This window comes from Lepisosteus oculatus, chromosome 12 (assembly GCF_040954835.1).
Source record: "Lepisosteus oculatus isolate fLepOcu1 chromosome 12, fLepOcu1.hap2, whole genome shotgun sequence".
NCBI classification, from domain to species: domain Eukaryota; kingdom Metazoa; phylum Chordata; class Actinopteri; order Semionotiformes; family Lepisosteidae; genus Lepisosteus; species Lepisosteus oculatus.
The window spans coordinates 7,556,707-7,579,026 of NC_090707.1; the positions used below are offsets into that span (position 1 = coordinate 7,556,707).

Below are 22,320 nucleotides of genomic sequence, written 5' to 3' on the forward strand. Positions count from 1 at the left end.
ACTCTGTCTCTCAGTGTGAGGAGCCTGGTCTTCATCAGAGTGAGGAGCCTGGTCTTCATCAGAGTGAGGACGCTCTGTCTCCCAGTGTGTGGAGCCTGGTCTTCATCAGAGTGAGAAGGCTCTGTCTCCCAGTGTGTGGAGCCTGACCTGCAGTAGAGTCGGAAGGCCAGAATTAGATCTCAGAAATGCTTGACTGTGCTCATGTAATTAGTCCATAAGGAAACATGCTGCTGCTAGGCTGCTCAGTGCTTTATATGTAAGTGGAAGAACCTTAAACTCCATTCTGAGTTCCACAGGGAGCCAGTGCAGCGTGCCCAGGTCAGGAGTTATCACTCTCGCTCTCTCGCTGTGGAGCTGCTCTCGCGCTCTGCCTCCCTCTGCCTCTGTGTGCAAGTGCCGTGTGGGAATGCAGGTGTGCGGCCGAGTCCGGCCCAGTGGCACTTTCTCAGAGTCCTGTGCGCCCGTGCTGCCTGCCCCCCCGCCCCATCTCCCCCTACCCCCCCCCCCACCCCCTCCAGGGCCAAGAAGGAAACCTCCCTGCCGCCACAGAGGCGCTTTTCACTGCCTCTCCTCTCCGCCGGCACTCAGAGTAAGGTGGGGGCTCCTTTCTCCCCCACCCCCACCCTGCCTTTATTTCTCCTTTTCTCTCTTTCTCAAGGCTCAAGAATGCTCAGAGCTTCTTTAATTGGTTTGCAGCACCAGTGCCAGGTGTGGCCTCTTGTTATTGCCCCAGTGAGAGTCTGGGGGAGGTCTGGCCCGCAGCACAATCGCCATTCCTCCCCTATTCATCGCCACAATGCACTTTCTTCAGACCAGCACTTTTCAAAGTCCTGCCGATTAACTGGACGGCTAATAAATGGCATTCACATATTATTTTTTCCAGCAGCCTAAAAGCCCTTATTTGCCTTCATTAGTTTTTGGGGTGCGTTCCTGTGGATTCCGTTAAAGCTTGTAGCAAGCACTTTGTTTCGAAGAGTGCGGACAGACAGATTCTGAGCTGTTTCTGAGAATGCTGCAGAAATGAGGCTTGCACAGTTTTATATAGGCAATATTATGGCAACACTGCTGTGAAACATCTGCTCAAAACAGGGTGTGAAGTAAGTTTGTAAATTCTCTGACCTGGAATAATCTAATGATTTGACTCCTTGTCCAAATTATTATATTGCTTTTTAAGTGTTACTGGCACTGTTCTCTCCTACCGGAATTTAATCTTTCCGTACTCCACAATCCACAGTGTGCTCCACAAAATTGGTGGAGCTGCAGTCACCTCTTTTCTCCCAGGTCCCTTTGCTTCTGGGTAGTTTTCTTTTTAAAATGTTGTGCACACAATTGGCTGTTTGCAGCACCCTTTTTTAACAACACACCTGCCTGTCATCCATTCCAATAGCTACAGGTGCAATGTGCAATGTGACCTCTGTGCATCCCGATACAGTCTTCCTATTTTCAAAGTGGTGTATTTCTGTAGAAGACAAGAAAACACTTTTTGCCACGCTGCAGAGAAAATCTCTGGGTGGTGTCAGCAGTACTGGAGACAGAGTGGATCACACCTCCGGTTATCTATTCCCAGTTCTTTCTGGTCTCAGCTGGGAATGGAGCCGATGATGCTAGGATCCGTGGATGACTTTCAGATCTTTCCTTTTTCATACAATCCATGATCTTTTTGCTTGCCCCAAATAAACTCCAGCAAATCTTTCCAAAATCCATTGATCTCAAGGTACATATAAGTTTCTCTTGTTTTCCATAGTTCGCTTGTTTTTTTACCTCCAGTAAACATCTGCGAGCTTCCCTGTTCGGATTGACCTGGGATTTGCTCATGCCCTCGTGCTTTGATGTTCCCCTGCAGGTGATCGACGGCAAGCTGGCCCCTTTCCTGTCCAAGGTGATCAAGTTTGCCAGCTCTCACGTGTACAGCTGCAGCCTGTGCAGCCAGAAGGGCTTCATCTGTGAGCTCTGCCAGAACGGGCAGATCATCTTCCCCTTTCAGAACGCGGCCACCAAGCGGTAAGCCAGGGTGCCTGATAAACATGCACTAGTTCGCCTGAGACGCCCCACGTGCCCCAGGAAACACCAGTGTGCAAATAGTACTCAGAGTCACAGGCGCAGGTTGTACGTGTGCGTGCTCACTCACGCGCACCCATCCCGAGGCGAACCAACCCACAGACAATTCCATTATTAAAAAGTCATCACTGCACAGAAACACAGGCCCCCACTTCTGCGTAACTAGCAGTGGTTTCCTTCTCGGCATTTGGGAGCCCCTGTCCAGATTGTCTCCGCATTCCACGGGGATGAGCGATTACAGAGCACAGCCACTCCTCTGCGGGCGCAGGCTGTGGCCCCCCATGTCAGGGCCCATCGCCCAGAGCTCTCTCAGCCATCCGATACCATCTCACGGGAACGGACACAGCTATTAATACCTGAGTCGGGCAGAGTCAGGCTGAGCAAGGTGGCCTCTGGCACCATGCGGCTTATGGCTGCTGCCAGCCAGGAGCCCCGAGAGGACGGGACCCTGAGCTGGGTGCTTCTGTGCAAACTTTCTCCATCTTCCCAGTGGGTGAATAAGTGACCTGCTTCCATTCCAGATCTGTGTTGAAGTAATCCACTGTTTTATTTGTTTTACCATAACAACTGGGGCCACAAACAGTCTCAAGCTGTTTACCATCACATGAAGATGACTTCTGCTTTTCTCTGTAGTAAGATAAGTTGTGAATGTAGCAATGTGTCAGAAGGCTGTCCTAAAAGTGTTGAGTGTAGGAGTCTTTTAAGCCATTAGTATATTTCATTAGAAATTTCTTTATGTAGAACCTTACTAAATTCTTAGTTAGTTTTGTATATTTCCCAGTGGTCGCATTTTAAAATGTCCAAAGTCTTACATTTTACAGCATTGTAACAAAACCTGAACATATTTATAAATGGCAAAAATAGAAAACATGTATAACCCCAAATTTACTGACAGCAATGCACTATAAGGTCTTAAGATGCAGTAGCATTTGGAAATATTGGTTATTAACAGATCACAGTCTTTGCTTCTTTAAGTCCTTAAGTTCCTCCTGCTAGTTTGCTTTGAGACTTTAATGATCCGTTCAAGGTCCGTGTTGAGAGAGTGCAGGACAGGCTGACCCATCTTACTGTAGGTAACCAGTTGACAGGGATGCAGTTAAGAAGATAGATCTTCATATTAGTTACTGACTCATAAACAGAAGAGAGGGTGCACACGAGAGCCGGCCATCTGGCACAGGGCACCATCCTCGACAGCATGGCAAAGGCATGAGCGTGGTGGCTGGAGCATCCTCTGCTGGACCAGAACCTTCGTTTTGTGCTCCTGGATAGTCTGAGTTCTGTGAAGGCTGTACTGCCAGAGCGCAGTACTGCTGGTGTTGACGTGCTGTGTGAGGAACAGTGTAGGACTCTGCCCCTCCTCCGTTTCCTTATGAGCAGAAAACAAAGGAAGGGCAGGTTTCTAACGTGATCTGTTGCGCGTTCAGTTTACGGCGCTTTTTGGTAAAAAGGAATAAAAAAAAATCTCTTCCCTGTTGCATAGCCATACCCAAATCTTTGGAGTCTGTGCCAGGACTAGATTACTGTCCTGCGAGATTGCTGTGACTCTTTGCCACTTCAGTGCGCTGTTTATATCGTGAGCTGAAACAGGTGCAGAGGGAACGTGTTGGAATGTCTCCTGTGCCTGAGGCCCCATGACTCGTGGCAGTGGTTCCCAGTCCTGGTCCTGGTGCCCCACACACACCTGCTGGTTTTATTTGTTCCAGCCGAGCCCTCGGTTACACAATCAAACCCTTCGTTGACTGAACAACGAGATTAATTGGAACAGTTTGTTCCCAGCTCTTGAACATGTTGGACCTGTTGTTTTTTCGTAAGCAAAATACAATCGCCAAACCGGTCACAAGAGTTGAAATATAAAACATTCAGTTGTAGCGACGTCTTAGGTCGAGGAAGGCCTCAATGATCTAATGAAGGTGGGCGGGAATGGAAACCAGCAGGCGTGTGGGGCATCAGGACCAGGGTTGGGAACTGCTGCCTCATGGGAACAGTGCGAGAGCAGTCTTCTCTAGCATGGTGGTACAGTTGGTCTGTGGAGAGGCAGCAGCCTTTACTCTCCTGTATCCTCATGAAGCTTAGGAGCCGAGAGCTTCATTATCTAGATGGGCAATAAGTCACCCAGACTTCTGCCCAGTGTATGGGTTTGATGACACAGCCAGGGATCGCGACAAGAGCGAATAACTGTTTTTTTTTCAGATTTTGAGCTCCGGCCCGCCTTTTCTGAAGCTGCACGTGTGTCTTGGGGTACCTGCCTAGAACTCGGGGCCCCCGCTTTCGTTGTGACCCGAAGGCTGGCCGCTCCTCTGGGCAGCGGCACGAAATAAAACCCAGTCAAGCAGAACGCGTGAAGCCTGTTCTGCCTGTGCCTGGTGTCTGGAAACGCACTGACGCCCCCCTCTCTCTGTCTCCCCCCCGTGTCCTGAAGGTGCGAGGCCTGCGGCGCGGTCTTCCACGCGGAGTGCCGCTCGCGGGCCCGGCCCTGCCCGCGCTGCGTCCGCCGGGAGCTGCACGAGAAGCCGCCGTCCTTCTGGAGGAAGCGGGAGGCCGAGGAGAGCGGGGCCGGCGGCGACTCCTTCGGCTGCTTCGAGCTGCCCTTCCAGGACACCTGAGGGGGGAGCCTGGAGGTGTGTGCGGCGTGTGGGCGTGCCTGGGGCCTGGCCGTGTGGGAGGAGTTCGGGTCACTGGACAGTCCCGTCCCCCCCCGGTCTGGCCTGGCCGGACCGGCCTGTGCTCTCGAGCCTGCGTGAGTCACCCCGGCACCTCTCCCACGCAGCACCGCCCTGCTTCCCGAGACTCGCTGCTTCCCTTCCCCCGAGGGGGGTGCACTCTGTAATAGCCGCCAAATTACCCGGGAGGTTTCTGCGCCTTTCATCTTCGAAAATTGCGGCATCCATCAGCCGTGACAAACACAACACAACCGGGACGCGGAAAAAGGGAAAAACAGTTCTGAGGGATGTGAACTGGCGTTTTAATTAAGGGGGAAGAGAAGGAAAGTGCAGCATGACTTGTAGGAGGCCCGAAAGGCAGCCAGCTGACGAGCCTGGGATAAAACCCCGGGCCCAGCACCTGGGTGCTCTCCTAGAATTCGGGACGGTTTTTATTGGATTCCATAAACCAGAGCCGTTTCCGAACTGGTGCCCAAATGGACTCCTGAACGCAGAGCAAGTAGCAGTGAACACGCCCGGCTCTGAGGCCGGCCGGGGGCACTGCTGGGGTCGGAGGTCAGCACATCTTGTCTGTGCCAGAGCCGCTGGGAGGAGGTGAGCCAGCCAGAGAGAAATGGACCAGTCCTGGAGTAGAGAGCTGTTGCGACGTGGAGACCAGCATGCTTTGTGCTAAAGAGACAGGTGCTCATCTGACCATCTCCAACAGTCAAGGACACGATGAACCATGGGACCTCCTTGGGTTTTGTTTCATGATCAAATGAAATCGAGGAGGGACGTCGTCTTTCTCATTCCCCTTATTGCCAGGTCTCCAGACAGTGAGGGGGATTTCTGAGTTGCCCTTTCCAGGTGTGGAGTTGGGGAATTGCTCAGCAGATGCTCGGAGGCTGTCATCACATCTAGGTGCCATCACCCCGCCACAGCACCGCGCTCCTGGGGCGCTGGGCTGGCACCGACTGGTAAAGGAGTTCACAACATGTGGGCAACCCCCATCCGGCTCAGAAACCTCTGTATTCAGTTTTCATTTGCTGCAGCCAAAAAGCAGTGCAGCTCTGCTCCTGGGTTAAGGCAGAGTGGGAGTTTAGCCTGTGTGCATGGCGTTGTCGTGTGACCTAGCTGATAGGCTCAGATGATATGACATTCAGGAATGAGGGGCTCTTTAATCAATAAGGGCACACTTGAAGTCGGCGCCTCCAGGAGTGGCAGTGTTGCAATGTTTGAGGGTGAAATTGGAATGCGTGTTCTGAAACATCCCCTGGGGGCGACGTGGGTGTGCAAACAGAGGTGGGGTGTGCTGGCCGAGCTCTTGTCCTGCTTGTTGTTGTCGTCAGGTCTTTGCTCTCGAGGGGGGGAATCCCCACCTTCCTGGTTTCAATGGAGGTGAGAGCTCTGTGACTAGAGTGCTTATGAAATTAAAAAATTGAAATCGAAAATGAAATTCTGAGAAACGGTGCCTGCAGGTTCAAAGATGTCCATCAAACGTGGCATTTCTGCTACTTTAAACAGAACTGAAGACTGGCTTTTATACCAGCGATGGTCTGCCTTATGCAGTGTGTTGTCAGAGCACCATGGGAACCCCCAATCTGACTCTGATGACCCCCAGGGCCTCCTGGACTCCAGATTTGGGGTGTATTGTGTGTCTAAGTACTCACTTGGGACGTCTGGGTCACCTCTCCTGATCTTACCCCTTTTCTGCTCCCAGACAGGAGCAGCAGCGGCACACAGGCAACCAAAGCTTCAGTCTGGGCTGAATGGGACTCAGCTGAACGGGTCCCCACTGGGAGGGAGCTGAGGGCCGAGGTCTCCTGAGGAAGCTCTTTCCCCGTCTCCTTCATCTCTCTGTACAGATGCTACACGTCTGAGTTGTTCTTTCTAAATACTTGAAACTTGGGCAATAATGTACTGTGTGCTTTATGACTATGAGGTGTGGTGCTTTATTAATTTTGTTGAAAGGCTTGAGGTTTTAACTTTCCCCTATGCAACCATTACTGGCCTTGTGCATTTGTATTGATCCAGGAGTGCTTGACGTGTCCTGGTGCCTTCTCTGTCCGCTCGGTGTTGACTCGTCTCCTGGCGCAGTTTCCTGTATCTCGGTGTGGTCATCCTGTCTCCCAGAAGACCCAGAGGTGGGGGAGTCATCTGTATTTGCCTGTTCCAATGTTCCCTACCCAGCTGGCCCGCCTGCTTTTCTGTTTTTACCACTAAGGACAAGTAGTACCTATTGGACAAGCTCTGGTTTTTGTTGGAGTCTATCAATTGCTGTAAGACTCCATGTGTGCATCTTTGTTGCTGAGGAAGGTGTTGGAAAGGACTGACTCCTTGCACACCTCCTCGCTGCCCACACCTGCTCCGAAGCCAATGGCATCACTACTGCCTGGCAGGCCTGATGCCACGGCAGCGCTCTCTCTCTCTTTCTCGCGTGCGCAGACAGACAGACGGGCAGTCCGCGGGCCGGGCCAGGCAGTGGTCTCGGTGTGCTGCCTCTCAGCTGCGGCTCTGCCGGCCTGCTGATGCCCAGGCTATCGGAAACGCAGAGGGGTGTAGGAACAGAGCCTCTCAGTGCAGGATCTCAGGTCGCTTGCCAAGCTGATCCAAAGAAGCCTAACCTGGAGCAGTGAGCAGTTATTCAGCACACACACTGCTGGCACATCCTGGAAGAGCAGGGGACAGTTATGACCACTTATACAGGTTCTCGAAAGTGTAGCCCGCCCACTGATGCAGCTGCATTTCCCAGTCAAAAGGGAATTTCACGTTCAGAGAGTCGCACGAGCACTGGCTCGGGTTCTTCCGATTGCCCAGCGAGCTTCAAGGTGCACATTCGGCATCTGTCCCAGCCTCGGCAGCTGCTCGTCAGGGTCAGGACGTGGCCCTCTTAGAGACCATGTCAGCTGGCTGGAGAGGAGTGCGGTGGTTTGTTGGTTTGCTCGCCGAGACGTGTGGCGATGGTTCTCTGGAGCTAGAGGAGGTGGCACTCAGTCGTTGGACAGGAGCAGAGAGCCAAGAGAGCTCCAGCTGGCTGTCCCGTGGGAAGTGTCTTTTTACTGGGGGGGGCGACTCGAGGTGCAGTCAGGGTTTGATCTTTTACGAACAAAACCATTAGATCCCCACGTCACAGAAGATGAAAGGGAACTTTAAAGTCCACCATGGCTTTCTTTACCTTTAACCATAATACTTGCTCTAAGATGGCAACACGCGTGTGTTCTTGTTGAAAGCAGTGTAAATATGTGGGCTGGCGTGGGCGGGAGGAGTGTGCCACTTTGTACCGCGACTTTCTGGGCTCTCCCTGTGGGTTCGCCAGCCTTCTGCCTTCGTGCAAGAGCAAGGGCAGGGGGGCAGCCTGCACCGGGTCCCCCGATGGGGCCCCGGACTGGCTCAGTCTCTCCCTAGGGGGACGTCCCATCTGGCTGCTGGGTATGGGGCACAGAGAGGGGACCCGAGGCTCTGCCTCCTCCAGGATCTGACCAGGTGCTGTGCTCCCACTGACGATAATAATTCAGCTGTGACGAAGCCAGAAAACTAATGGCGGACAGTGGGGATTTATGGTACCATTCTTTGTGTTCGGAGGGGTACATACAGTTTGTGAGCAAACGCAAAAGCAGAAATTGAGGGGTTCCCCAGATGGGGGGCTGGGGTGCATGTGTCGATGACCCCCCTGCCCTTTGCTTTTTCTGCAAGGATGGAGTTTGTTGCGTTGCTGTGAGGCTCGGAGCACGCAGGTGGTTTTTGGAAGCCGAGGTGGGCGTCCTGGCTCTCTCCCAGCCAGGGAGGGAGGAAGGGCGGGGTCACCCCTGTGTTGTTCACACGCAGGGGGAGGGACAGGCTTTCCCCGGAAACCAGGCAGGCGGGAGAGGGCTGGGCATCAGGATGGGAGCAGCCCAGACACTACTCTTCCAAAACCGCTGGGACAGAACGACACAGTCAGGGACCCTCAGTGCTTCAGCTTGAGTCGTGGGCGAGGGGCTGCTCAGGCGTGTAATACAGGTCTGGTGTACGGGTAACTATACGTCTTCTGGAGGAGAACTAGCTTCACTCCTTGTTTTGAGCACTGCTGACTTTGAATCACTTAGCATTTCTGGGGTTTTAAAGATAATGTGGACACAACTGGTGCGTTTCTCATGTGTTCTTTCCTATTTATTCGTATTTATTGTATTTGCGTTTTGAGAGCTGCTGGGTTCTAGTAAAGGCTTTCCCTGTTCCTGTGAATGACCTGTATTTTATGTGTTACGTCGACAACATGTAGCAGCTGATTTCTTGAGCAAGTAGAGAGACTGTTTAAAAACCTTTTTTTACCACTGAGGCAAATAAATTGCTTAACACCATCATTTCGATTTGCTGTCTTCATTGTTTTTAACTTCACAATTCAGTTTGCAGGCTAGAAAGGCCGTGTTCATGTACCCCTGATCTCGTCGGCATCGCGCACTCCGCAGGGCTGTTCTGAGACCTCGACGGAGCCCCAGCGAGTTCTCTGAAGCAGCGCTTGGGGGAGGGGCTCGGGATCAAGAGGCTTTAAAAACCTCCAACCGGCTGTGTCCCACCTCGTCAGGTGGCCTCGGGTGAACCTGTACCTCGCGACTCGGCCAATTCACGCCAGGGTCTCGCAGCAACTTTATTCTTATTGTATTCAATAAACAGACCCAAGAGCCGCAGTGGTGCTCTCCCTGCCTGGCCGAGCTCTGAAGCCGGCGTGGGGAGACCTGGGCACGGGGCCGCTCGCTCTTGGCCTGCACAAGGCTGTAATTCTACCCACTCGGACACCAGCTCTTATTTACACAGGGATTCCACTGGCCGTCGAAGGGTTTACCACGCTGACGGGCGCATCCTCCATCTCGCAGGGTCTGCTGTGCCAGGGTCCCCACTCTTCCCGAACTAAAATGTTGCCTTCCTGGCAGAAATAAAGATGTTTCAAAATGTTTGAATGGTTTAGAAGATGCAGCAGTGTGTCCGAGGTGCTCACAGGCGGGCATGTTTGATGTTTAGTTATTCCCTTTGCTTCTCTGTGGACTTAATATCTTGATAATCAGCACCTGACAGGACCAGTCACAGCTGATGACCAGGAAGTGTGACGGGGGAAGACCTTTTGCGTCACGCACTGCCAATGAATCATGGTGAGTTCAGGTATGTGCACCACTGTTATATGTCCCCCTTCAATTTCTTCTCTCCCCTTCCAGAGACATTTGACTGCTGTGGCGTTTATTCAGCAGTCAGCATTCAGCATAAGTTCAGCGTTTATTTACGACGGCAATGTAGAATCATTGGAAAACCGAAGGATGAATGTGGTGGGTTGTGCAAAGACCTTCCATGTTAAAAAAACACGTTTGTGCAATGGGTGCTGATGTCCCCATTGACTGCGAAAAATGATTAATCTTCCCCTCTGCTGCTCCATGTATTGACATTTATTTTTTCCCCTGTGACGAGTCTAGCCTTGCTGCTGTCCCACTGAGCCCCAGCTGCCTGGCTGCCCCTCCTCTCCATTTTCAAGAGTATAGGAGAAGCTCCCCAGTTTCTTGAGCACATGTGTGTGCGCGCACCATGCTGCCAAGCTCATTTGTGGCTGATTTTTATTGAGGGCCTGGCAAATTGAACATGAGTGTCCGCGGTGCCTAATTGTCGCTACCAATTAGTGCTTCGCCCAGAAACCACAATGGCTTTACTGTAGCGAGCGGAGCGTCTCGTTGGTGCCTCCGCTGTGCTTCCGCAGGGCAGTCAAGACTCATTTAGGACTCTGACAACACGGGGCAGAAATGCCATCGGAAAAGAAAAGGAAAAAAGGATGCTTCAAGGATCCTGCAAAAAAAAACGAAGAAAAAAGCAACAGTGATTGAAAGCGAGGTCTGTTCTGTGAAAAGCTGAATTGCCTTCTTCGTATTGTCCCCCTCGTCCGCCAGCCACACAGTGATGCACAGGGTTCAGCAGATCAGCAGCAATTAGTGGCTGAGCCGGGCTGGACTGGGCTGTGCTGGGCCGGGCCGGGTCGGGTCAGGTCAGGCCAGCGGCGTTCAGCTCCACTTCTACATACTTTCATGAGTGACACTGCTGCTTTGACAGAGCAGAGCAGAGCAGAGCGGGCCGACAGAACCCACTGGACCTGCGCAATCCGGAGAACCGAGCAGCAGCAGTATTTCAAGCTGCAGCTGGAGGGTGGACAGCAGTGTGGAGCAGAGGTCAGGGTTATGGACTCCTACTGGAGGGTCTTGAGTTGGAGTCCCTGCTGAGATACATGCTGTGTTCCCCTGAGCAAGGAACTTCGCCCACAGACTGTAGCTCCAGTACAATACCCAGCTGGTGCAAATGTGTAAATCGCTCTGGAGAAACGTGTCAGGTACAGTGCCTCGCAGAAGCATATAGGCACACTTTTCAAAATGTGAACGCTCCCATTGAAGACTGCAGATGGTAAGATCGGTTACAGTATATCTAGTGTAAAAATAATTAAAAAGAAAATACTGAAATATGTTGATTGCATAAGTATTCAGACAGTTTTTGGTGGAAGCAACTTTGACAGGAATTACAGGTATGTCTGTGGGATGAGGTTCAGCCACCTATGCATGTCGACGTGGTGCACTTTTTGCCCATTCTTCTTGGCAGAGAGCTCAGGCTTTCTGAAGGCTCCTGGGAATCACTGAAGGGCTGCAGTTTCCATGTCTTCCCACTGCCTGGCAATTGTTTCAAATTCCCGCCTTTGACTGGGACACTCAAGGACATTCACTTTCTTACATCCGAGCCACTCCAGTGTAGTTCTGGTCATGTGCTTTGGATCACTGTCGCAAAGGGTTACGCGATTATTTTTGGGAAACATCACAGCCCCCCCCAAAAAAAAAGGATAACGACGGAGGTGTATAAATACTCGGCCACGAGTAACGCCGCGGCCCAGCGCTTAATCTGCTCCTCGGACGGGTCTGGGTGACGCGCCTGAGTACCTGCCCGCCGCCCTGCAGCACTGCTGGAGCGGGACCCGGCTTTGCGGGCCGGGAGGGGCGGAGGAAACGTTTGTGGAAGCTGAGGAAGTGTTTGTTTGCGTTTGTCTAGGCCTCCACCCTCGACGCCCAGAGTGGTGGTGGTGGTAGTGGGGGGGGGGGGGATGGAGGGCTGGGGAGCCGCTCGCGGGGCAGGGCCGAGGGGCTGACGGGAACGGGAGGGGCGGCTCTCGGGGGAGCGCGGCCGGCGCGGCGGGCGGTGTGTCGCGCAGACAAAATAAAAAACACGGCGAAGGAAACGCACAGGCTCGGGTTCATCCGCGTCCTCCGTGACACAGCTCGTCTGGGATCGGGCGCCATGAGCGAAGTGTGGTGAAACGGCTTAGCTGGGGCGTGGGCTTCATACGTCGAGGCTGCGGCTACTGTCAGATTGTGAACGGAACGGTTAGATGACCTATAAGGAAAAAAAAAGTGGATATAAAAAAATAAACAGCACACCAGACAACTGCAAAGTCTTTTTGGAGACGTATATCAGATGCAGAAGGAACACAGTACATACAGGGGCTGTAATTCAATACAATATATAAAGACACTAATTCAATACTTCACATTACTGCAGATGCTGTAGTTCAATACATTGCATATGGTGGACTGTAATCCAATAAGTACATACTGAGGTTGTAATTCAATACATTACTTGCAGAGAATGTCGTTCAATACAGTACAGAGTCTATAGGTCAATACAGTACATACAGGGGCTGCAGTTCAATACAATACATACAGACTCTATGTCAATACAGAGACTGTAGTACAATACAGAGTCCATAGGTCAATACAGTGCATACAGGAGCAGAACTGCCTCTGTCCCTGCAGCGAGGCAGGGCTCCTGCACACCGATCCCACAGTGTGACATCACGGCTCTTTGTGCATGGGCTGCTGTCGCACAGCGGTCATGTGAACGCGCTGAGGAATAGAGGCCTTTGTGCAGACACCTGTGTGTCTGGGCTGGGCGCAGGGAGGGAGGCAGCATTGTCCCGGCCTGCACCGCAGAACTGCCACACCGATTGCGGATTCCGGCTCGGGGCCTGCCCTGGAAGAGTACGGATAGCAGGAGCAACAAGTTCAGCAGCTGTTAGAGCAACACGCTATGGGCGCCGATAAGGAACTTGAACAACGTTCGATATGTATCAGAAATGAGTGTCGGGGCAAATTTCATTCGCCCCCCCGGCCGATTTTGCCCCTGGTACCTCTTTATTTCCTTCCATTATCCGACAGCTGGTGACAGGTTGGTGCCCAGGGCAGGACCACAGGCCTGCTACAGAGCCACGGGGAAAAGGGACCTTTTAGAGGGATGCTGGATTGTCTCAGGGAGCACCTGGTGAAAAACCCATGTGACCACAAGGTGGAACATGCAAACTCCACACAGAAGGATCCCCGGTCAGGCTTCAAAGCCAAGCGCGGTGCTAGCAAGCCGCCCACACAATCCCATTTGGAGATAATGTGAAATGCACTTGAAGTCACGGTGTACACACCTCCTCTTCCTCATGAATTAACCATGAGCTGCCACTTACTGTAAAGCATTATCCAATTCGCAGATACAGTACGTGTTCGTACAGCGCTGATGAGAACAGCCTCAGCAGAAGCTCAGAGGGGAGAGATGAGAGCCTGAGCGTCTTTTAAGTTATTTACCACCTCAGGAGAGGATCCATATCCTTCGACGCTGCGTTTCCCAGAACACATCAAAACACTCACTCTCCTGACGAACAGCAGAACAATCAGGCGGCAACATTAGGGAGCAGATCTTGTCAAGGCTGTAAGTGGACAGAGGAGATTGGCAGTGGAGCAAAGGAGTCCAGAGGGGTGAGAGGGGGCAGGAGGGAGGTAGGGGCACATGCCTGATTACCTTCACTCCCTGGTCAGGCTCCCTCACTGTCTCCCAGTGCAGGACTTTTCTGTGTGTTCAAATCTAGTTAGTAACCGTGGGCCAGCCCCTGTAATCTGTGCGTTAGTGTCCTACCCAGTTGTAAACAACCTCACCATCGCCACCGTTGAACTTTGGACCCGTAGGCTGCAGGAGTGAGAGTTCAGGAGTCAGCTTCGTTCCTGAGACAGGGAACGTCGGGGGCACACGCCTTAAAAAATAAAAAAATCTAAAATAATAAACTGCTCCTCAACATTTGTGTTTTTGGTTGTGTCTCTATGAATGGAGAAAAACACTAAAATCTCTCATGTGCTCACACATTTTCCTGTCTGAAGCTAGAGGCAAGGACTATGCATGCTTCACAGGTGCTGGTGTCTGAAGGAAATCCTGCCGGAGTCATCAGGCCAGTGTGGAGACTCTGGAGCTGGAGACTCTCTCTGGAGCAGGAGACTCTGCTGCTGCAGAATGAGAAGAGGGACGGTCGTGGGGATCGGTCAGCAGGGTCTCCAGTGTCCACGATCAGCCGATCAGCTGGCTCAGCGTCAGGGACACCGCGATCAGCCGACCCAGTGTCAGGGACACCGCGATCACCTGAAGAAGTGGGCAGCACTGCCCATGAGGACAGACTTCCTTATTGCGCTTATTTATTATGCTAATCCAGCTGAGACATATTTTGTCCACTTGACATATTCTGTGCATCTTTTTTGTTGTTTTAAGTGAGGTCAAAGAGGGCACAAAGTTTTTGTCTTTTATTTCTTCTTAATCTTCATTAGAATAGTCAATAGTAATGCTTTATATGCACTTTTCCTGATCCTTTAGATTACAGTGCACTGTGCAGAACCTGACTTTTCTTACACATAGTGTATTACTATGTCTAAAGGAGGCACCCTCTCTTTTTGACACAGCTGCTCAGTCGCCTGATACACAAGTGACAAGATGAGCTTACTGCTTCGGAAAACAATGCTGATTTCCCATCTACAGTGGAACCCTCCTTGAGACGGTGATTATATTCAGAAATCTGGTGCCTTAAAGGTCTGATAACCCTGGTCTGCAGAACACACCACTGGCAGGCTAAAGAGCTGAAATAATAAACATCTGATCAGCACTGAGGCATGGTAATACTCACACAAGAGCCAAGGCTTACAGTGTTACTGACGGCTCAGTGCTCAGACCTCATTGTTCTGTCTGCAGATTGGGCCTGTTTTGGTGTTTATGTAAATATATGCACAGGTCCAAACGAGCTCTGTCTGTGCTCCCTCATACCTTCTATTTGCCAAACTAGAGGAGCTGGCCAGATGCCTCTTGTTCTTTTTAAAATGACACTGATCGGTATCAAAGCACCACCTGAACAGTGTCATTGTCGGCAGTTCCTAAACAATAACAGAAAGCAAACAGCATGGACTAAGAATAAAATAACACGAGCCGAGCGTGACTCTTTGTGTAACTCTTACTGCTATCGCGCAAGTCTTAGCACAGGTGTTGCCGAAACAGAAGACGTTCACCCTCGATTAAATCTCTCCATCTTAAAAGCATGGTTATGGGCTACAGCATTAAAAGCTCTCTGGTTATTGTAACATCATTAATCATTTGCGGGAAAAAGAGGGGCTGCTGCTTGGCTTTCAACAGGTGGAGTCTTTACGTTGCGTTAAAATCGGAGACTTGCAGCATTGCCTAGGGCTGCCTCCCTGCTGCCGGAGACTGGCTGCTCCTACAGTCCGCTCACCCCTCTGCCCTGTGTTTGCCGTGAGAGGATTAAATCTACATTAGCGCCATTATACAGGTGTTTGCACTCTGCTGCCTGCTGGGAGTGGTCCATTTAAACACACACAGAGCAGGACGCATGGCTGAGGTGCAGGGTCCTCTGGGAGCCCCACGGGGCTCTGCAGTGAGGCAGGACCTGACTCTGCCTGCCTGGTCCACTTCTGGTGTCCCTGCATCGTGCCACCACCTGCCCCTGCCTGTCAGGGGTCCTGGGCCACTCCCTGAGGCCACAGCCTCACTGTCTCGACTCTCCACAGCCTCCCTGCCTCCACTCTCCACCGCCTCACTGCCTCCACCAGCCACACCCTTACTGTCTCAACTCTCCACAGCCTCCCTGTCTCCACTGTCCAGAGCCTCACTGCCTCCACTGTCCACAGCCTCTGATACACCAAAAGCACAAAAGCATTAAATAGTCCTCACTCAGGATCATGCATGAGTGTGTGCTTTTTAACTTTTTAGTCTAGCTTTTAACTTTTCACTTCTTTAACCTCATTAGACTTTTAAATTTAGGCACATTTAAATGCAGATTTGACTGTATAATTTTTGCATTGTCAGACAAACTGGAGACTGTTCCCCCAAACCGTCAGTCGCTGCAGCACAGCAGATGAGTTCCAATCCACAGCTGATTAATAAAACCATATCACCCTTGACACTCACGCACTCTTAAAATCAAGCACTGGAAAATGACCCGGTACTGACCTTAAAATCACCGGTAAAACAACTTCAAGTTCCATAAAAACAGGTGTTTTACAACTGGACAAAATTACCAACAAGAACAGCAAAAATGAGGGCGCATCAGCGGATCCGAACCAGATCAATGAGCCATATTGCACCTGTCAGAGAGCCTCAGTGCCGAGCACGGGCGGCAGGGGGTGAGCGGACACGCCGGGCTGCCTTAGAATAACTAACGCTCCCATTGGCCACCCGCAGGCGAGGGGGTGTGGTATGGTAATATAAGTGGGCGGGGAAACAGCGGCCGACACGCCTTCTCCGCGTTCAGAGAACGGGGTGAAACCTGAAGGGGGCGGGTCCGCCTCCGGGTGGGGGGCGTATCCTCGGCCACGGAGCAGGCGGGGCTTACCGCACTTCGCCGGAGCCGAGCCGCAAGCTGCTGTATTCCGCCGCCCGAGCTCGCCGCCGACGGAAACTTGGGAAAGACTTGGGAGCAAGTATCGCGGGCTCAGCCGGGTCCCAGGCACCAGCGCAGGGGGGGACGACCAGCAGCGACCGCCGCCGGGATCTGCGAGCCATGTTAATGAGGGGTCCGGCGCCGGGGGCGAGAGAGAGAGAGAGAGACGGGGAGAGGATGCCGAACTCCACCTGAGAGCGTCTTTAATTAGAGCCAACCAGACGGGCGAGGAGTGAACTTCACTTCACGGCGACTTCCCTGCCGGGACTGCGGAATCTCACGTGGGGGTTTGATTTACACAAAAATAATAATTATCATTTAAACATGGCACTGCCCTGAAGAGCCTTTTTGTAGAAGAGACAAAAAACTAAAACACCGCGCTGCCGTCGCTGATGAAGACGTTCAAGTTGGGGGGGGAAATCTGGTGAAGAAGCACGGTTGCCATAAAGGCACACACGGGCGTTGAACAGCCTGCGATCGTGGCTGGCGAGAGCTGTGCAAATCACGCCGGCGCTGCTAATTGAAAACGACCAGGGAGAGAAATACTTTTTTTTTTTTCCGCTCTAGCGAGAGGGAGCGGGGACGCGGGCGGTGATTCACTCTCCCTGCGCGTGTTTCAGGCGAACCGGAGCCCCCCGAACCCTCGCGGCGAGCCCCGCTCTGGAGCACCTGTCCACCGGACCACCGGGCCCGGCGCAGTTCGGCAAGGGCTCGGTTTTGTCCCGCAAGCGAGAGGGACATGCGGAGCGCTGTGCGCGCACGCCGGGGGAGCTGACAGGACTGTGGGCGCGCAGCTCCGGAATTAGAGGTTTTGTCGCCAAGCCGCGCTTTGGGAAGAGTCCGGGATTGTGCGAGGGGAGCAGAGGGCGGCTGCAGCCCAGAAGATTCAAGCGCTGCAGTTTGTTTTTTTTAAATTTCTTTAAAACTTGGGGAGTTCGAGCATCGCCTCCTCTCTCTGACCCAGCGCCCATGGGAGCCCCTCGGAACCGCCGTCTCCCCGGCGGCCCGGTCGGGACGGTCTTGCTGCTGCTGGCGCTGCCCCTGCCGGGCCTGACCGCCTCCAAGGGCCTGGTGTGCCAGGTGATCACGGTGCCCATGTGCAAGCACATCGACTACAACCTCACCTACATGCCCAACCAGTTCAACCACGACACGCAGGACGAGGCGGGGCTGGAGGTGCACCAGTTCTGGCCGCTGGTGGAGATCCAGTGCTCTCCGGACCTGCTCTTCTTCCTGTGCAGCATGTACACGCCCATCTGCCTCCCGGACTACCGCAAGCCCCTGCCTCCCTGCCGCTCGGTGTGCGAGCGGGCCCAGCGGGGCTGCTCCCCCCTCATGAGCCAGTACGGCTTCCAGTGGCCCGAGCGCATGAGCTGCGAGCGGCTGCCGGCGCAGGGCGACGCCGAGAGCCTGTGCATGGACTACAACCACAGCGAGGCCACCACGCCGCCGCCGCCCACGCCGGGGGGCCCGCCCCGGCGCTCCGGACGCCCCCCCCCGGCCGCCGGCCGGCCGCCGCCCTCCCCGCCGGCCTGCGACGGCGAGTGCCGCTGCCGCGACCCGCTGGTGCCCATCCGCCGGGAGGCCCACCCCCTGTACAACCGGATCCGCGCGGGCCGCCTGCTGAACTGCGCCGTGCCCTGCCACCTGCCCTACTTCTCCGCGGACGAGCGCGCCTTCGCCGGCTTCTGGATCGGCCTGTGGTCCGTGCTGTGCTTCGTCTCCACCCTCGCCACCGTGGCCACCTTCCTCATCGACATGGAGCGCTTCAAGTACCCCGAGCGGCCCATCATCTTCCTGGCCGCCTGCTACCTGTTCGTGTCGCTGGGCTACATCGTGCGCCTGGTGGCCGGGCACGCCCGGGTGGCCTGCAACCCGGACTACCAGCACGTGCACTACGAGACCACGGGCCCCGCGCTGTGCACGCTCGTCTTCCTCCTCGTCTACTTCTTCGGCATGGCCAGCTCCATCTGGTGGGTCATCCTGTCCTTCACCTGGTTCCTGGCGGCGGGCATGAAGTGGGGCAATGAGGCCATCGCCGGCTACGCCCAGTACTTCCACCTGGCGGCCTGGCTCATCCCCAGCGTCAAGTCCATCGCCGTGCTGGCGCTGAGCTCCGTGGACGGGGACCCTGTGGCGGGCATCTGCTACGTGGGCAACCAGAGCATCGCCAACCTGCGCGGCTTCGTCCTGGCGCCGCTGGTGGCCTACCTGTTCACCGGCTCGCTGTTCCTGCTGGCCGGCTTCGTCTCGCTCTTCCGCATCCGCAGCGTGATCAAGCAGGGCGGCACCAAGACGGACAAGCTGGAGAAGCTGATGCTCCGCATCGGGATCTTCACCGTGCTGTACACCGCGCCGGCCACCGCGGTGGTGGCGTGCTACGTGTACGAGCAGCACTACCGCGAGGGCTGGGAGCGGGCGCTGGGGTGCTCCTGCCCGGCCGAGCGCGGGCGGGCGGGGCCCGACTACGCCGTCTTCATGCTGAAGTACTTCATGTGCCTGGTGGGGGGGATCACGTCCGGCGTGTGGATCTGGTCGGGCAAGACCCTGGAGTCGTGGCGGCGCTTCGGCGGGCGCTGCTGCCAGCCGCGGAAGCCCACCAGCGCCTCCATGTACAGCGAGGCCAGCACGGCGCTCACGGCCCGGACCGGGGTGGCCAGCGCCGGCTCCTACCACAAGCCCGTGCCCCTGTCCCACGTGTAGGGGCTGGGGGGGGCGCGGACTGGCTGTTCTAGGGGTCCCCCCCTCTCCTTGAGGTTCTGGAACGTGTCGGGAGGAAGATAATTCAGCCGGCAGGTGAGTGGTGGAAGAGCTGTTCGACTTGGACGACCTCCGCCCCGACACCGCAAACCCCCCCACACCTGGGGGAGTCAGCAGATTGACAGAGCGTGCCCGGAAGAAGGCAAGGAAATTGAATTTTGGGGGGGGTGTTTTGAGTGACTTTTTTTTAATGGCGCTATGTTTAAAAAAAAGAGCTCCGAATGAGCTGCTCTGGCTGTGTTGTGGTTTAAAACGGAATTGGGAAGATGGACCTGGCAGCACATTTTCAAAACACTGAACAGGACCAGTTGCAGAGGCTGGACCGCAGGTTTACTCACGCCGGGGCCTGTCCTGCTGGCTGCGGACCCTGGGGCTCTGCGGTCTCTCTCGCTAGGCCCGGGGGACAGGGCGTCCTTCTTATTTATTTGTTCCAAGGGTCAGAGTTCAGCAGGTCCAGCAGGGTGCGTGACTGAGTGTCAGTATCTAGATGGGGCAGGCTGAACACAGCTGCTGCTTTTCATTCCAGCCTCAGCTAACTCATTACCTAACCCACGCCTTGACTGATTCAACAGGTTGCTTCATTGGAAAAGTTTTTTTTTGTCTTCTCAACAGACTTTTTTTTTTTACTTTTAACTTACGCGATGATGGAGCTCACCGGTGGCCTCCGGTGTGTTTCCCAGCTGAAACGTCAAACGGCTCAGATCCGTCCTGCTCTTGCGACGGCGGAGAGCTCGGCTGTGGGAGTGAGAGTTTGGCTGGAGACAAGCCGGGAGTGGCTCCAGCAGGAGGGCCGGGAATCCCTGGGCTAAGGGATACTCCTGAGCCCTGTGCACATTCCAGAGAGGAAGCAGTCGGCGATGGGCGTTTCGTTTGATAATGTCTGTGGGCACAAAGGGGAGCCGCAGTTCTGCCTGTAATGACCTGGGCTTCACTGCCCGCAGTGCGAGGAGCAAGGGCCTCCCCTCCCCTGGGCCAGGCTGTGTGGATTCCAGCGTTCCTCCCGCCTGACCGGTGCGGGGAGGGCCAGGACTGGCTGCAGTCCTGTCACGGTGTTCCTCCGGGTGGTATATAAAGAGCGCCATTGTTCATCTGCGACGAATGCCCAGCTGCCCTCTTTCACTGCGGCCCCTGGAAGGTCAGCCCCCTGCTCACCGTCGGCAGAGAGGCCCTCCTTGGCCAGCACCCCCCCGGAGACACCCCTGGGTGTAGGTGCTGTAGCTGTGCTCGCGCCCCAGTGGGGGAGAGGGTTAGAACAGGCTGCCCCTCAGCTCCGTGACAGGTGAGCTCCAAGCGGGTGTGTTGATCTCCTGCCGTCTGTACCAGGCTTACAGTCTCCAGCATTGGAGGGGAAAAAAATAACTTTTTTTTTTAGAACATTGCCTGAAACTTGCATCACAGTTGAGATGGGGTTTTTTTTAAACCAGCGGTGGTGAAGCCCTGAGCCACAGAATCTGGGAGGTGCTGGAGTCCGCTCTAAGCACAGCAGAGGGACGTCCAAAACAATGGTTTCATGTAGTTAGGGTAGAAGATCTACCCTTTAAAAAATGGAAAAAATAAGTAAAAACCGGACATCTACTATAGTGCCACGGAGAGCAGAAACATTACCTCTCCATTATTTCCTGGATTCATTGAATCATTTTCCCCTGACAATGGGAACCACAATATGGGCAAAACAGCCGTTGTTTCTCGTGAATATTGTCCTCAGAACTCCGGCCTAATTTGCTTTTCATTTAATGTTCCAATTTCCGCACTTGAATGTTGAATAGGAATGGTTATATTGTTATGCTGTGCCCCCCAGTGGTCAAGTCTCCTAATTGCAACATCTTTAGCAAACACCTCTGCTTTGTCCCTTAACCTCCTCAGGACGTCCATCACCTATCACTAGGATAGCCGAAAGAGAAAGTACTGTACAGGATTTCACTTTGAAGGGGGAATTCTGGTTTTTATCCCATGCGGATCGACTGTGTAAAAATGTCTTCAGTTTCGTTTCTAAAAAGGGTCACGCGAGTTTGCTGTTCTCAAAAGCAGCGTCCACTCAATCCTGAGAGTCGCTGCTGGTGTGATGATCAGTATTTCACCTGTTCAACGTGAAGCTGTAGGCAGTCGGTCCTGAACTGTGTGCAGGAGCTGTTTTCTAAGGGGTGTATCTTACAGCACAGATCCTGCAGTGTGAAGTCTGTGCTGCTGCCTGTATCTCTCCCTCTACTGGATGTACAAAATGGCCTAGATTGCACCGGTAGTATTTTTAAATAATGTACATTGTTGTATAAACTGTTAGAATCATACGGGTCTCCTTAAGTCTTATTTATGAACGAGTCATAGGCTGAGAAGTGGAAAAAATAGTGTAAAAAAATTAGTTTTTTTTAAAGACTTTCAGGTGTTGTAAATTTTGTAAAACACTTTGGCTTATGTTGCTCACAAAGTAGTTTTGAATGGTGTATGTACTATATTTTTTAAAATGGTCAAATCCTGAGATTTTAAAAGAAAATGAGATTTTAGATATTTATAATGGAAAGTTCTTGTCTGTTTCTCCGATACCTGTAGAGAATAAACTGTCAAACAGTCTGTGAACAGGCATGTGTGCTGTGCTCATTGCTGTGTCTGACCCGCAGTTCCTTCTGGTTCCTAAGCTCTGCACTGGCCAGCTTCTTTATTTTTCAACAAGTCAAGTCAAAGCTGGTTTTAATTGAGTGTTGTGCAATTCATGCTGTCGGAAATACAGCTCCTTTTGTTGAACGTTGTGCTTCAAAAAAGGTGCTGGGCGACGTCAAGGTGCTCTACAACGTGCAAAGCTGAAGAAGCAGAAATCAAAGCAGCTGAGGACTGCCCACTTGTGTATCCCTGTAGAGACACTAGATTAGGAAGTTTGTAAAGGACACCTGCTGGTTCTAGGTTGAGCAGTAGGAACCAGGGGTAGGTAATGTTAAGGTACTGGCTATATGGACACACTGATGTTTTGAAAGGAACACAAACTGAGATGATACTTTTCTGGCTCCATAACACACTACTTTAACCTTCTCTCAGCAGACCCGCAGACTGCAGTAATTTAATTTCCTCCCACAGACTGAGGGTAGAGTGCAGAAAAACTCCAGTTTTTAACACTCCTGTTCTGTTCATTGGGCT

General features: G+C 53.2%; 2 protein-coding genes across 6 annotated transcripts in view; both read left to right on the forward strand.

Annotated features, from left to right (window-relative positions):
* plekhm3 (pleckstrin homology domain containing, family M, member 3) overlaps nt 1-9,037 on the forward strand; it is a 48,752-nt gene extending 39,715 nt beyond the window's left edge. For 2 of the 5 annotated variants that reach the window (XM_069196401.1, XM_069196402.1), the window contains exons 7-8: nt 1,844-2,001; nt 4,478-9,037. In XM_069196401.1, coding sequence (XP_069052502.1) covers nt 1,844-2,001; nt 4,478-4,661 — 342 coding nt within the window. In that variant the 3' untranslated portion in view covers nt 4,662-9,037. The other 3 variants (XR_011191240.1, XM_069196403.1, XM_069196404.1) reach the window with 3 other exon arrangements.
* A 7,380-nt stretch (nt 9,038-16,417) lies between these two features.
* Nucleotides 16,418-21,768, forward strand: fzd5 (frizzled class receptor 5). Its single transcript, XM_006636400.3, has one exon. It carries the CDS (start codon nt 17,407-17,409, stop codon nt 19,138-19,140), a length of 1,734 nt encoding a protein of 577 aa, XP_006636463.2. The 5' UTR covers nt 16,418-17,406; the 3' UTR covers nt 19,141-21,768.
* The last annotated feature ends 552 nt before the right edge of the window (nt 21,769-22,320 follow it).